Genomic DNA, 17,436 nt, shown 5'->3' on the forward strand with positions numbered 1-17,436 from the left:
AGAATTGAAATTATTAATATTGTTTTGCGAGAATCTTTGAAATTAATTATAATAGTGGAGATGCATGTACAACGATAATCACAAACTAAATGGTGTAAAAGAGTAATGAATATCTGCGTAGCTTAATTATTCTGAGTCCATTCAAGCTTTAATTATATTTGAATTATATACTGTATGGTTTATTTCAACATAATTTTTTTGTTTATTTCAAAATAATTTTTTTCACGCTAAAAGTTTGAACTTAAAATCTATAAATAAGGGTGGAGTAATTCTATCACATTATCAGAATCATATCTAAAATATTCAAATTTTAAAAAAGAAAAAAAAAGTTTTAATTCTATCACATTATCAGAATCATATCTAAAATATTCAAATTTTAAAAAAGAAAAAAAAAGTTTTAAAATAAAAAGAAACAAAACCATGATGTGTTACCCAAATATACCTTGAAAAGAGGGTAAGGGTAAGAAAACATGGAATGTTTGTTTCCCCACTAAGCATGGTTAAGGAAAAAAGTTTTATGCCAATTAGTTAAGGGAAAAGGGTCTGATATACCCCTCAATTTTGTTATTTGGAACTGATATACCTCTTGTTATGAAAGTCACTCATATATAATAAGTTTTATAAGAATATTCGTGAAACATAAATAAATTTGATTATTAAAATAATAATTCTAAATTAGTCATTGAAACAAAAAAAAAGTCAAAAAAATATGTTTGACGAGGATTAAATTTACTCATATGGATTATATATTGTAGAAAAAAATAATAAAAAGTTAGATTTAAATTATCTTTTTTTTCATTTCCATTAGAGGAAAAGGGTATATGTAAGCCATTTGTTTATAAGTAAGGGTATATATAAGTCACTTTCATAACAAGAGGTATATCAGCTCCAAATAACAAAATTGAGGGGTATATCAGACCCTTTTCCCATTAGTTAATAACCATCTAATTGAGTTTCATGAACTAAATAGTTTTGAAAGAAGAAAATATGGTGCAACTAAATACTATCATAGGTAGGATGTAGCAAATGTAGTGGTCTACCATCTAAAGAATTTTTTTTGGAAGAGTTATGATAAATATGACTTATTTTTATTTGATATTACATCAAATAATTAAAATTATAATTAAATGCTTTTAACTGTGAAAATAGTGTCTTACAAGAATATAGAATAAGATTTTATACAATAAATTGTTATAATTCGAAAACTTAATACATTAAACTACTTGTTTTATTAAAACATTCCATTTATTTTCATATACTTGTTCTATTATAATTCAATACAAGATTAAAAAATAAATAAAAAGATACAGCATTTAAGAAAGTAAATTTTTATAAAATCTTGTGATTTTAAATATGTTTCTGAAATAAACAAATATTAAAAATGAATAGATAAGTTTTTTATTTTTTGGGTGAAGTATAAAGTTCAACACAAAAAATGTAAAGATTAAATTAGGCGTAGTAAGTAAGTAGTAATGCATCCATCTGTCATACAGATTACAACAGAAAGTCTGCAAGGATAAATACACTGTTTTACCGAAAATAAACAAATAAACAAAATCTGTGTTTGATTAGTCAAAATTTTAAAACCCACTGTTTCCATTTCTTTGCCGAGTTGCATTAGCTGATCAAAGTTGTAGATTAGATCTTCAAAAATTTCAAGATTTTGCAGATTTCATCGTGGGGTTTGAGTAGCAATGGCAGTGAAAGGAAGGCATTCTCGATTGGGGCCTCGAAAATCGTCGAATTCTACACTAATCTTTGGTGGGATTATTGTGTTGTCATTTTTCGCTCTCATTCTTCTTGCTTTCCGAATTATCTCCTTTCACAGGGGCTCTCAGAAAGCACACGATCTCACCTCTATAGCCCACAATACAGTTCAAAGGTACCCATTCATTTGTGATTGTCTTTGTTCTTTTTTCTTGTTTTAGGGATCTGATGAACTTTGATGGGGGTTCTTGTTTTTGGTCGCAGACAAGATGATGACGACGATGGAAAAACTGATCAGTGGGTTGAAGTGATTTCTTCGGAACCAAGAGCCTACGTTTACCATAACTTCTTGGTATCTCTCTTAAAGATTTCATCTCTTACAATTAGTGTTACATTGTGTTTATGTCTGCTACTAGTTATCTTACACCTATATTTCTTTGTCAATTTTATGCTTACAGCTATGCCTCAGTTTGTAGAAAATTAGAAATTTCTTGTTTTACCAACAATTAGTTTGTGATTTGTGAAATTTTTTATCGGGATTCTGTTGCTGCTTAGCGTATGGAAAAAAAAGAAGAAAAGAATGTCACAGAAATCTGTAGGAGAATTGATTTGATTGGATTTTCTTTCAATAAAAATCATGCTCAAATGGAAGTTTTCAATGCCAAAGTTTCTTTTTCCAACTATGAATATGATACTGGTGTTGATCTATTGATTGATACATTTACTGCTATCAATCAGATTCATTGCCCTAATTTTATTGTTATCTCTTTGGCAGTCCAAGGAGGAATGTGAGTATCTGATTAGTCTTGCCAAGCCTCACATGCAAAAGTCAAGTGTCGTAGATAGTTCTACTGGCAAGAGTATGGACAGCAGGTAAGCATATTATTTACATACCCGGGGATTGTCGAGCTAGGTTGTAATGCTGAGGATTATGGATATTTAATTCTAGTACCATCATTTATTCTCTAATTCTTTTCTCCTGATATTCCCTCCCCGCCAGAGTCCGAACCAGTTCTGGAACATTTCTTGCAAGAGGGCGTGATAAGGTGATCAGGGATATTGAGAAAAGGATTGCAGATTTCACCTTCATACCAGTAGGTATGCAATTCCTTTTAACGAAGGATGTAACTCGATGAATATGCATCTTATTACCGAAGGATCATTTCCCCTCTAGCTGTTATGGAAAGAATAGTCATTTAATAAAGCTTGAGGTGTCTGAAAATGGTTTTTCCTAGTTCACTAATTAGTTCTTCCTTTTTTGATGAACTCTATTTAATGGTGTTATCTAATGTACTCTCTCTGTCACTATTTCTTTGGTACTGTTTTGTTTGCCGTCCTTTACCGTCCCAGCACCTTTATATTTAGAAACTGAATAATTTTTACATTCCCATTTTCTATTGACTTGACTCGTTGTGCTCCATTTTTTTGGTCTAACGTTAGTTTGGTATTTTGTTCATATTTACAATGTCCGTCAAGGTCTTTTTTGTTTTCCTTTTCTAAACCATGTCTGTCAAATTATTCCAAAACAGATTGGACCTTGAGGGAGTAATACTATTTGTCCATAATTTAAGGAAATTGGACAGCTTTCTCTGGCATCACCAGTAATAGAAATATACTGTATACATTTGTTAGGAATTTCATTATGCTAAATATGGATGTACACCAAGGGGAATGATCTTTTAGAGATCCAACAGAAAGAGCCTTACATTTCCAACCAATTAATTTAATTTCGTCGTATTGATGATTTCTGGAGTTGTATGCATTGTCCAATATAAAATTGGATGCGTTATTTTTGGTCTGTTGTTGGATGCTGATTTAATATGCATTGAATTGAGGATGGTGGCGGGGGATGAGTATGAATGTAGTATAATGTCCAAAGTCAAGTAGTAAGTGGCCTATCTTGCTAGTGTAAGTCTACTAATTAGTTAGTGACTATTCCAGGCATTATTAGTGTCAACCACTAGATTCATTTCTGCTCCTTACACATTCAGAGATATAACTTATTCTATGAACCTAAGTGTTCATTAACTTTTTTTAAGAAGAACCTTAAACTAGATGCATCATCTTGATGCTTAACCAGTGATTCGTTTGGACGGCACTACTAGACGTGCTCAAATTGCCTCTTTCAGTAGTGATCTATGTGACTCTTTGTCATCATGTAATGCCTTAAACTGCATGTGAATTGATGTGTCTGCTTCTGTCTACAGAGCACGGTGAAGGTCTGCAAATTCTCCACTACGAAGTGGGGCAAAAGTATGAGCCCCACTACGATTACTTTCTTGATGAGTTTAACACTAAAAATGGGGGTCAACGCATTGCGACGGTTTTAATGTACTTGTAAGTGACGTTTTCCCGGCAAGGTTTATTCTTAATGTATTCTCGTGGAATCCCTTAGACAATTCTCTTGGCGTGCTGCAGGTCAGATGTTGATGAAGGGGGCGAAACAGTATTCCCAGCTGCAAAGGGAAATTATAGTGCAGTCCCTTGGTGGAATGAACTATCTGTATGTGGAAAAGGTGGACTCTCTGTAAAACCAAAGATGGGTGACGCATTGCTTTTCTGGAGCATGAAGCCTGATGCAGTTCTAGATCCATCAAGTTTGCATGGTGAGTAATCTGCATACAAGCAGATACGGATAATGGGTGCTGAACATTGAGAACTTGATTATTGATTACTGACATCCATCTTCTAGCTCACAAAGTTTTAATTGCTATATTGTATTCTGGAGTAATGAGCAATGTTTATTTGATTGGCAACTAAGTAGTATTGCATATGTCTTGTTTTAGGTGGGTGCCCTGTAATTAAAGGTAACAAATGGTCATCTACAAAATGGATGCGCGTCCATGAATACAAGGCTTAACCTACTGCTATAGGTAAACATTTTCGCCTGAGTGGTATTTAATACACAAAAAATATGTGCACCCTCTGCAGTCTTCTTATATGTACACAACTTGTTTTATTTGCTAGTACTTTGCATTTATGTTGATGAATCTTGCTGTAGCTTTTCGGCGGTCTTTTTTTTTAACTCTTCCCACATTTTCCCATTTGGTTTGGTGTTTTAGTATTGATCCTTGAGACCCATAAACTTAGTACTAAGTCCTTGAAATAAACAATTAGTGTAATTTTTTTCTGTGTACCATCCTAGAAGTTTGCAGTCATGCATGAGAAAATGTTTATTTGTGGGAAGGGGTGTCTATACCTTGTGTACCTTTGAGTGCCGATGAAGCCTATGCTGAGATTGCAGCATGGTGTATATTGTGACGGAAAGAAGAAAAGTTCCAGTGCTGTTTTCTGGAAACAGTTACCGAGCAGTTTGTGACATGATTTGAGTTCAGGGAAGGAATTTGATGATGCAGATTAAGAGTAGGATTCTAGGCTATGGTTATGTGATCAATATGTCATCATGCTTTTCTACACAACAGAAATCACAGGAATGCAGTGCGAAATATTTGTAGAGTCCTTGTGAAACAGAAAGGAAATAAGGACTTCTACAACCTTTAAATTTAGTGCTACTTCTCAAATATTTGCTTGTTTATGTGATTTATTAATTTCTACAAAATTGATATGCCACTTAATAGATATGGTTGTGCAGGTCAGTTTTGAGTTTGGATGCAGTCGCTGTTGTGCCATTTGTATCAAAAGGAGGATAGTCTTGAATAGAGCCACCACACATGAAGCTTCAATTTTACTTTGATAGTACTCATTCTCAACATTTTGTTCCTTTCTTTTCTGTAAAATTGTGTTTTCATCTGTGGGTTTAATTGGAACAATAAAGATGTGAGAAGCTTCATTCGATTTCTGAGCAAGTTTATAAGTAAAAAGTAGCAAAATTGGTAAATTCACAAAGATGGCAACGATACGTATTGTTATTCGGATGGTAAACATCTTTCACCTCAAACTCTAAAAACAGAGGAAGGAAGGCTACACAACAATTGACTAATCAAATAAAATATGTGAGTTCCACTGATCATTATCAAAATCATGCCAAGAAGGAACCTTTTTGAGATATTAACTTTTTGGTAGTACATTTTACTAGTTGGGAAGAATATTTCAACTTACCTAAAAATATTACGACAGGATTTAATTTTTAAATACGAGTTTTAAATTTCTTGACCCTAGTGCTTGCCTTTGGTGGTGTTTTACTTTCTAAACTAGCAGAACCGTGGGACATTAAAAATGATAAGTTGATTGTTGATTTTTATTCCTCACTCTCGTTCTATTCTTAGAAAAAAATCCATTGAAAATACCGGAGTAATATCTTCATTAATCGAAAGAAATTAGTCTCCAAAAGAACAAACAATAAAAGGGTTACTAAATATAGATGAATGTGGCCCACATGGCAAAAGCTCCGCCTGTAGCACATATACATGTGCAATCCCAAAAACTAGATCTCTGGTATTTCATTTATCAGTTCATACAACATTCTAGATTTGTGTAGGCTTTGGCTCTCTAGGTCAATTCGATCTGCAAGTTGCAGCAACAACTTGAAAAAATGGCAAGACAATCCTATAATGAATCATTAGCAATAAGTTAACTGAATATATAAATAAAGAAAAGAGAAGAGACTGGAACACAAATCTACCGAAAGATATCGCTGATAAATAATTCAACTACTCCTTTGAAAAAATAGAGCTACACAATTCTTTTACATTTCATTTTGAAATTGAACCCCACAATATAATGTCCCTTCATTTTCCAATATGTACACATTTTTCTCTTATATCAAATTGGACGTGCATGATGTAAAATAATTAATATCCATATACATACAATATAATTCTCTAACGGAGGATATTAATTATACTGACCACTTAGCTCCGCCACTGCTGTTAAAAGTTAGAGTTGCATTATCATTATACACCACTAGCTAGGTGTAAGTTTTGAAATTCCCCATACTCTTAATTTCATCTTATATATACACCATACGAAAAAAAAACAAACTAACAATGCATGGTGAAATTTAATGATCATACTATCTCATTAAACGACCAAAAAAATCACTTCAATAATCAAGCTAGTACAAATTAATTTACTTCTCATAATGCATCAATAATAATAATAATTCCAAGTTATATATGTATATAGCTCACAATTACATATGGACAGGACCATACATATATACAGATTTAATAAATATTGAAGCTGGAAATAACTATTGGAGAGCCTTTAAGAAAATTAAGGAAACTCAATTTTAAGTCGCACAATATTCTATTTCTAGCTTCCCAACCAAATTTAGGCAGAGAAAGTAACAATATAATGGTGTATGTCTCTGTCTCTAAGATTAAACATAAAAAATATTTAAAACGAAACATCAGCTATAACATGTTAAATTACAGTGAATATAAAAAGTTCGCTTACGCCATCAGTGCATTTGTATGATTGATTCATCTAATTTGAGGATTATTAATACTTTATAAATCTAGAATTAGGCCTATACTTACTGATTTCACATTGTCCCTTAATTCCCCCTACCCCCTATTTAATAAAAGATCCTATAAATTAAAAATCTACTCCACAATAATGCGTCAGTAAAATTTCACTAAATTAATATAGATGAGATTATAAATATTATTATATTATATATATATTATTTAATTAATAAATTAATATTTATTAATACCCGATACCGCAAAATTTGTTTGGAGATGAATTATCAAAATTTTTTAAATGGATTCACTTGTGAAAATGTCATTTATGTACTTAAAATCATAATTAATGATTTCTATTACTGCAATAAAATTGATGTTAATAACCTATTGAATGAATGAAAATGTACATATTCATAAGTCCAGAAGCTTAGAAAAAGTTGTTGATATCATTGGAAAAAATAACATTGATGATAAAGTAAAATATAATACAATACCTTTGGAACAAGTTAGAGTCAGAAAACACTTATTACATTTAGAAACTCTTCACAATTATATGGTGTCATTCAAAAGACAATATCGAAACTTTTGAATACAATAAGAAAAATTAAAATTAAATTTCAACAAGATTTAAATTTTAACAAAAAAAATATAACACAAAAGAATTATGTTTCACTAAATTGTGTTAGATATATTTATACTTTTAACTAGTTATTAATTTATAATATTAATGAAACCATATATTTATATATGAGTCTTCAAAAAATATATCATTTTTTTAATCTTATTGAAGTGATTGACTTTTCGATATATATATATATATATATATATGAAGAACCTAGAGCATACCTATAGTGATACTATATTATATTTATTGAGCCTAAAAGTTATTTTTGTCATAACGTGTTCTGGCCCTTGGTTTCAAAGTATTTTACTACTACTACAATATTATAATTACGTCAAGAAAAAAGGCAAAATTGGGTTCAAGTATTTTACTATAATATTATAATTACGTCAAGAAAAGGGTAAAAGGAGTTTTTGCATTTTTTCGTCATCAATAATCATAGAGGAAGAAAATATATTTTTTTGTTTGGGTAATAGTTGAAATGTACTTCAATTGGGCGTATTAATTTATACATTACATTTTCAGCTCAAGAAACTAATAAATAAAAAAGAATAAGAAAAAGCAGATATTTTGGTATGTTTTATGCTTATTATATTGTGTGACATTATTATATAATATTATTGTTATCACTACCCATTTTATGCCTATGATGGCATTCAAAAAGATGACATTGAATGCAATAATAAAATAAATAAATAAATAAATATAATTTTTTTTTAAAAAAAAAGTATTAGAAGATTGAGGGGACAAGGATCATGTCCCTCATCCCCCAAATAAATCTAGAATTTTCAGATCAGTTTCTGCGCATGCAGTTATTGTTTCTATATGATTTATTTATTTCTAGATTTTTATATGATTCTTCAAATTAAATTATGGTCACTTCACAATTAATTTAATATGACCATATTAGAAGAACGTACTATTATTAGGGTTATTTTTTAATTAATACTATGATTCTTTGGTCTAGCACTTAGCAGCCAGTAATAATTATTTCAAGTTGAGTAATTAATGACATTTTACGTGAAAAGTCTAGAAAAAGTAAGAAAATGAATTTAGGGTTTATTGGCTTGCTAAGTTGAGCTTTCCTTCAAATTACATCACATAATCTTTAGTGAAGTTGAATTATTTGTCATAATAGATTCTCCCTACAATATACGTAATTAGGGTTGCCCAACCAAATCTATCCTTTGTAGTTTTTATAGTCGTTTTTAGTTAGTAAATTCAAAGTCAGAATTTTTAATTTATAAATTTTAACTTTTTACTTACTATGAATTTTTAATAAAAATAAATAACTTTGAATCAAAACTACAGAATTCTCTAACGGAAACTTCACCCTCAAACTAAACCATCTGGATTTAGAAAATATTGATTCTCTTGTTAGTTATAGGAATCGCTCATACAACAAGAAAAGAAATGAAGATCAAAAGAAAAACAAAAGGTAAGTTTTTCTTTTTTTAATCTCGAAAAACATGAAATGGCATAATTAGGAAAATACATGAGTACGTACTTTATTAGATTGATTGACTATCTGAACTTTTATAATTAGTGAAGGCTCAGTTCATCATCTTATAATTCAATTCTCTCCTTTCAAGTAATAAAAATTTTTAAAAAAATAAAAATAAAATTGGTGTAATTAATGTGGCTTTATCTTAGTGATACGATAAATATTATCAAGTTGCATTCAAGAGATTTAGAATTGAATGCGTGAAGAAATATGATAAAACCACTAGAAAAAAGAAAAACGTTTCACATCAATTCTATCAAGGTAGTCTTTTTTTTTAAAATACAATATAATATGACTTGTAATAAATAATCTTTTATCTTATAAAAATTAACTTTTGAAATTAGATAAAACGTCTTCATTTCCTAACATACCATATAATTAATTTGCCTTCAAAACATCATCATTTAAGGCCTTTGGGTGCACCATGATTTGCGGGGATTTATTAGAATATTACTGCTCATTTCATTTCATGTTAATGTGTATATTTTTTTTTATAAAAGATTAACAGAAAGTTATTTTGATGGTAATCATATTTTATTTTTAATTTTAAAATTATGAGTTCAAGATATTAAAAGAGTGAATAGAAAAAAAAACTTTCATATTTTTTTAAAAAATAGATTATTATTTTTATATTATTTTGATAGATGAGTTATAATCACTATTAGCTATCATTTTATTTGTTTGATATCTCAATTTTCAAGTTGTTTTATTTCATTAATAAACTCAGTTACTCCTTTAATATCGTCAAATAAAATAAAATAAAAATTTAAGAAGAAGAGTTTATATTTTTGTGTTTCAACAATAAATTATTTTATATCATTAAATTAATTAATTGAGTTACAATAATAACGGATCAATTTCGTACCAACTGATGTAATAAAATCTTGAATAAAAATATTCATATATCATTGTTTAATTAGCTTAAGTTGAAATCTTTTGATTAAGAACAAAGAAGTATTTATCATTCCATCACAAATATGATTGGTTATCAATATTTTTCTTCATGGTTAAGAGAAATAACTAAGGGTGTGTTCGATATAAAGATTCTTTTTTCATGAAAAATATATTTTAGAAAATAAGTGAGCGTCTTATTTATTTTTTTGGGTTTGATATGTAAATAAAATATTATGCTAAATGTAGTTTTATATAAAAAAAACTTGATAATTAAATAAAATGGGAGGTGGAAGGTTGGGTGAAGATAAAGTGTGTTGAGAGAGTTGGGAGGATTGACAATACACTCATAATAAAAATGTCAATTGTGAATCTTGTTTTTTATTACTTTCATCAGCGAAATTATTTTCTTGTTTTCATATAGAGAATCCTTTTTTTTGTCAATCGAATATGAAAAATTAGAATTATTTATTCCCCGCCTAACACATGCTAAGAAATCGTTTGATTTGGGGATTTGATAGACAATAATCTTATTATTTAAACACAAAATAAAATAAATTTATATTTTATTTTAAAATTATTTTCGATTCAGTTGTATTATTTATAGAACCATTAATTCTGTGGCATGCCCCTACCATAGTGATAAATAATTTCATATAATATAAGTAAGGTGGAAAGTATTGCATGTTAAACATTTTCAAGGCGGAAATTGTAGAAATATTTGATCAAACACGAACCTATTAACATAGTGAAAGTGATATATACATACATATTGTTAGTAAGGTAAGCTCGTACTTTCACCGTCGATCATTAGTTATTCACTATATTATATTAGGATATTTAATAATATTTATTTATTTTGTGAATATAATAGATAATTTTATACTTAATTCATAATTTACATTTATCATTAATTATAATTCAAGAGGAATCCAAACATATTTTTATTAGTGTATATTATGTAAAGAATCTGTCTTTGTTCTTGTTTTTCTCAAAAAATAGTTGGAAGCACAGTCTTTAATTGAGTCCGAAACTCAAAGGGTAGAAAATATTAACAAAAATTCCAAAACGGTATATAAAATTTTATATAAACCAAAACGGTAAAATCGCTGCCGACGCAGCGATTTACTTCAACTGAAAAAGTAAAATCGCTGCTGAGGCAGCGATTTTGCCAAAAATTTTTTTTTTTAATATAAAAATGAAATCGCTGCTCAAGCAGCGATTTCAAAATTTTTCTTCTTACAAATCGCTGCCAGGGCAGCGATTTGACATTATTTTTTAATTTTCTTTTTTTTTTAAAAAAAAGGTATATCGCTGCTCTGGCAGCGATTTATGAAGAATTTTTTTTTTTTTAAAATCGCTGCCAGTGCAGCGATTTATAAAAAAAAAATATATATATTTTCCAATATAAATCGCTGCCTTAGCAGCGATTTATAAAAAAAAAAATTTTTTTTGACAAAAAAAAAAATTTTTTTTTTTGTCAAAAAAAATTTTTTTTTTTATAAATCGCTGCCTAGGCAGCGATTTATATTGGAAATTTTTTTTTTTTTTTTATAAATCGCTGCCTAGGCAGCGATTTATATTGGAAATTTTTTTTTTTTTTTTATAAATCGCTGCCTAGGCAGCGATTTATATTGGAAATTTTTTTTTTTTTTTTATAAATCGCTGCCTAGGCAGCGATTTATATTGGAAATTTTTTTTTTTTTTTTATAAATCGCTGCCTAGGCAGCGATTTATATTGGAAATTTTTTTTTTTTTTTTATAAATCGCTGCCTAGGCAGCGATTTATATTGGAAATTTTTTTTTTTTTTTTATAAATCGCTGCCTAGGCAGCGATTTATATTGGAAATTTTTTTTTTTTTTTTATAAATCGCTGCCTAGGCAGCGATTTATATTGGAAATTTTTTTTTTTTTTTTATAAATCGCTGCCTAGGCAGCGATTTATATTGGAAATTTTTTTTTTTTTTTTATAAATCGCTGCCTAGGCAGCGATTTATATTGGAAATTTTTTTTTTTTTTTTATAAATCGCTGCCTAGGCAGCGATTTATATTGGAAATTTTTTTTTTTTTTTTATAAATCGCTGCCTAGGCAGCGATTTATATTGGAAATTTTTTTTTTTTTTTTATAAATCGCTGCCTAGGCAGCGATTTATATTGGAAATTTTTTTTTTTTTTTTATAAATCGCTGCCTAGGCAGCGATTTATATTGGAAATTTTTTTTTTTTTTTTATAAATCGCTGCCTAGGCAGCGATTTATATTGGAAATTTTTTTTTTTTTTTTATAAATCGCTGCCTAGGCAGCGATTTATATTGGAAATTTTTTTTTTTTTTTTATAAATCGCTGCCTAGGCAGCGATTTATATTGGAAATTTTTTTTTTTTTTTTATAAATCGCTGCCTAGGCAGCGATTTATATTGGAAATTTTTTTTTTTTTTTTATAAATCGCTGCCTAGGCAGCGATTTATATTGGAAATTTTTTTTTTTTTTTTATAAATCGCTGCCTAGGCAGCGATTTATATTGGAAATTTTTTTTTTTTTTTTATAAATCGCTGCCTAGGCAGCGATTTATATTGGAAATTTTTTTTTTTTTTTTATAAATCGCTGCCTAGGCAGCGATTTATATTGGAAATTTTTTTTTTTTTTTTATAAATCGCTGCCTAGGCAGCGATTTATATTGGAAATTTTTTTTTTTTTTTTATAAATCGCTGCCTAGGCAGCGATTTATATTGGAAATTTTTTTTTTTTTTTTATAAATCGCTGCCTAGGCAGCGATTTATATTGGAAATTTTTTTTTTTTTTTTATAAATCGCTGCCTAGGCAGCGATTTATATTGGAAATTTTTTTTTTTTTTTTATAAATCGCTGCCTAGGCAGCGATTTATATTGGAAATTTTTTTTTTTTTTTTATAAATCGCTGCCTAGGCAGCGATTTATATTGGAAATTTTTTTTTTTTTTTTATAAATCGCTGCCTAGGCAGCGATTTATATTGGAAATTTTTTTTTTTTTTTTATAAATCGCTGCCTAGGCAGCGATTTATATTGGAAATTTTTTTTTTTTTTTTATAAATCGCTGCCTAGGCAGCGATTTATATTGGAAATTTTTTTTTTTTTTTTATAAATCGCTGCCTAGGCAGCGATTTATATTGGAAATTTTTTTTTTTTTTTTATAAATCGCTGCCTAGGCAGCGATTTATATTGGAAATTTTTTTTTTTTTTTTATAAATCGCTGCCTAGGCAGCGATTTATATTGGAAATTTTTTTTTTTTTTTTATAAATCGCTGCCTAGGCAGCGATTTATATTGGAAATTTTTTTTTTTTTTTTATAAATCGCTGCCTAGGCAGCGATTTATATTGGAAATTTTTTTTTTTTTTTTATAAATCGCTGCCTAGGCAGCGATTTATATTGGAAATTTTTTTTTTTTTTTTATAAATCGCTGCCTAGGCAGCGATTTATATTGGAAATTTTTTTTTTTTTTTTATAAATCGCTGCCTAGGCAGCGATTTATATTGGAAATTTTTTTTTTTTTTTTATAAATCGCTGCCTAGGCAGCGATTTATATTGGAAATTTTTTTTTTTTTTTTATAAATCGCTGCCTAGGCAGCGATTTATATTGGAAATTTTTTTTTTTTTTTTATAAATCGCTGCCTAGGCAGCGATTTATATTGGAAATTTTTTTTTTTTTTTTATAAATCGCTGCCTAGGCAGCGATTTATATTGGAAATTTTTTTTTTTTTTTTATAAATCGCTGCCTAGGCAGCGATTTATATTGGAAATTTTTTTTTTTTTTTTATAAATCGCTGCCTAGGCAGCGATTTATATTGGAAATTTTTTTTTTTTTTTTATAAATCGCTGCCTAGGCAGCGATTTATATTGGAAATTTTTTTTTTTTTTTTATAAATCGCTGCCTAGGCAGCGATTTATATTGGAAATTTTTTTTTTTTTTTTATAAATCGCTGCCTAGGCAGCGATTTATATTGGAAATTTTTTTTTTTTTTTTATAAATCGCTGCCTAGGCAGCGATTTATATTGGAAATTTTTTTTTTTTTTTTATAAATCGCTGCCTAGGCAGCGATTTATATTGGAAATTTTTTTTTTTTTTTTATAAATCGCTGCCTAGGCAGCGATTTATATTGGAAATTTTTTTTTTTTTTTTATAAATCGCTGCCTAGGCAGCGATTTATATTGGAAATTTTTTTTTTTTTTTTATAAATCGCTGCCTAGGCAGCGATTTATATTGGAAATTTTTTTTTTTTTTTTATAAATCGCTGCCTAGGCAGCGATTTATATTGGAAATTTTTTTTTTTTTTTTATAAATCGCTGCCTAGGCAGCGATTTATATTGGAAATTTTTTTTTTTTTTTTATAAATCGCTGCACTGGCAGCGATTTTTTTTTTAAAAAAGAAAATTTCTTCATAAATCGCTGCCAGTGCAGCGATATACCTTATTTTTTAAAAAAAAAAGAAAATTAAAAAATAATGTCAAATCGCTGCCTCGGCAGCGATTTTACTTTTTCAGTTGAAGTAAATCGCTGCGTCGGCAGCGATTTTACCGTTTTGGTTTATATAAAATTTTATATACCGTTTTGGAATTTTTGTTAATATTTTCTACCCTTTGAGTTTCGGACTCGTCTTTAATTAGCACAACAAGTATTTCAGACACATTTTTTAAAACAAAGCTTTGAATATTTAAGTATCTTATGCTTTAATTTTATTCTTATTTTATTTTTTATTTGCATAAAAAAATCAATTTTAAAACACCAAATTAATTTAATTTGAAATACAATATACACTTTTCTAAAATTAAAAATAGAAAAATTGAACGCCTACCCGAATCTGTTCTAAGAAGTGTACAAAATCAGTACTAGTTGATAGTGACATTTCACATCCTAATATTGATTTTTGTTATTAGGTGAACTAATATTGATTAATAATTCTTGAGTTGTACTATAGGCTGTTCCGAAAATTTATGGCTTCATTTAGTATTTAGTCAAAGAAAGTAATAACTCATTTGTTTTTATTGAAATTAATACATTTAAATTTCAATATATGTTTAAATACTAAAATCTTAATCATAAAGAGTTAATAATTTTTATTTTCATATTTACCAAAATTCTTGGATGAATATCATCTTGAGTTTTAATAGTTAATTTGGCCAAATTTTTGAAATTTGCTTATTTTGAAATATTTCACCAAAAGTATTAATCGAAAAAAGTGAATATGAAAAATAGTACGTAGTTTATTTTGGCCATTGTTTAGTATCTTTACTTAATAGGAAAAAATACTTTTAGCTTTATAAAATAAGCATTCCTTGGACAAAAAAAAGTATTTCTCATTTTCCGATCGATAGAACTTTATTATATCTATTCAAACATATGTTAAGTGATTGTAAAATAAATACATTCATTTTTCATAATTGATGTATGGGCTATTGAAATTCATGCCTTCATGATTAAATGAAGCCAAAATAACTTTCATGATCTGCCTAATGTTGTTTAAAAGAAAACTTACACGTTAAGCACTCTAACTATTATGAGCAATTTAAACCAAATCACCATTTGCTTTTAATTACTTGTAACTTTTCTGTTACAATTCCATTTTCAATATAATTAATATTTTTGATCGCACACCCCAAATGACCCCTTAAATTTAAACAAAGTGAATGTATTATGTATGTATGGCTTCAATACGTCTACTAAGAAAATAATTACTACTTAAATAAGTTTTACGAAAATTGAATTCAGATTAATTGAAATCTCGATTTGAATATCAAAAGATCAATGGGGAAAAAAAGTTACTAAACAAGACTGCACTGTTTTAAGTTGAATGCTTCTTCTTTTGCCGTCTGATTTTACGATTTTCCATCAAAACATAAATTATTCAATATTGTTTTTTAATATTTTTTACAAACATTATTCTAGTAATTTTTTTCACAAGATATTGATAAAGGTAACGCAAGAGAATGACGGTTATTTCCACATTTTTACTGAATTGAAGTTATATAAAGCGATAGGTGTGAATTTTTTGTCATACTATTAATGCTACCTACTAATATATTAGAGCACCTAAAATTATCATTTTAATTCTCAGGTTATTAATCAGTACTAATTATTAAAGTTCACATATTTTTTTAGATGTGATCTGATTACTTAGATATTTTACAATATTAATATATAGTAAAACTTAATCTCTTCTTTAATTAAAAACAGAGCAAGAGTGCGGATATTATATCAAATATTCAAAGCTGAGATTCTGCAATCAGCTATTTTATTTTACAACTTTGCATTTATGCTTTTATTTTAAGGGCGTGTATTTGACGTGTAATATCACTCGTAAAATTTATTTTTATTATTAAAATAGATAAAATATTTTATCATCCTTAAAAAAACTTTTTTTTTTATAACAAAAAAGATATTCTCTATACTGAACACATCCTAAGTATCTCAAATTAATCTTACAATGAAAACAAATCCTTCATTGTCTTGAGAGATCTTTTTCTCTTTCTCCTCAGGAAAAAAATTAAAGATATAGTGTGTCATTTCTATAAATTTGTTTGTTCTTTTTTATTTGCTATGAATTTTAAAAAGTAGAATATTTTTTTTTTTGGATCTTATCATCTTATATTAAAAATATATTAAATAGATATAAAAGAAAGATATTTTTTTTCAAACGATTACCATAGTTAGCAAGACTTTTGTGCAAACTTACGTCAAAATGTATATATTTTTAGTACTTTAATTTTTTCTACAGTATAATTTGATCTAATTGAAAAACAAATTAAAAGGCAGCCCAACATAACAATGCATATATTTTATTGATAAGTCCAATGTGTTCAAAAATAAAAAAAAATAAGAATGCTAATGTCCTACCCCATAAGGCATATTTTTAATTTTTAAACAACTCTTCCATAAGCCAACATGTAATTAAATAAACAAAAATACTTAGTTGCCTTGTATGCATTTGCGTCACGCCAAAATCTAGTTTAGTGCACATTAATAATTTTTCTTTTTTTCTTTTTATCTCATAAATATATTTGCCTCTCATTTCTACCTTAGATTACTAACTAATCAAAGATTTCTGATTTAATTTTTAAAAATGAAAAAAATCTTATTTAAAAGATCATTTGAAAAAGTAAATTTGATCTAAAATTAGGGGAAAAAATAATCTAACTATATATATTACATGCATTTTATTGATTTATGATATAAATAGGTCTATTTTTGTGCTCTGACATGCACATTCCTTGTCCTTCCCCAAAAATATCTCTGCCTAAATTTTTAATAAAATGTAGTGTGATCTATCCACCCTTCACCAAACCACCAATTCCTTTAATACTCTGAAGTCTGA

The 17,436-nt window shown here is 28.1% G+C and overlaps 1 protein-coding gene across 1 annotated transcript; it reads left to right on the forward strand.

Moving 5' to 3' along the window:
• Nucleotides 1-1,484: 1,484 nt before the first annotated feature.
• Nucleotides 1,485-5,545, forward strand: LOC107008923 (probable prolyl 4-hydroxylase 10). Its single transcript, XM_015208137.2, has 8 exons — nucleotides 1,485-1,882; nucleotides 1,972-2,059; nucleotides 2,483-2,580; nucleotides 2,708-2,805; nucleotides 3,915-4,044; nucleotides 4,126-4,313; nucleotides 4,494-4,580; nucleotides 5,300-5,545. The coding sequence occupies exons 1-7, from the start codon at nucleotides 1,695-1,697 to the stop codon at nucleotides 4,565-4,567; spliced, it is 864 nt and encodes a 287-aa protein (XP_015063623.1). The 5' UTR covers nucleotides 1,485-1,694; the 3' UTR covers nucleotides 4,568-4,580; nucleotides 5,300-5,545.
• Nucleotides 5,546-17,436: the final 11,891 nt, after the last annotated feature.

Source organism: Solanum pennellii, chromosome 2 (genome assembly GCF_001406875.1).
Source record: "Solanum pennellii chromosome 2, SPENNV200".
Classification (NCBI taxonomy): domain Eukaryota; kingdom Viridiplantae; phylum Streptophyta; class Magnoliopsida; order Solanales; family Solanaceae; genus Solanum; species Solanum pennellii.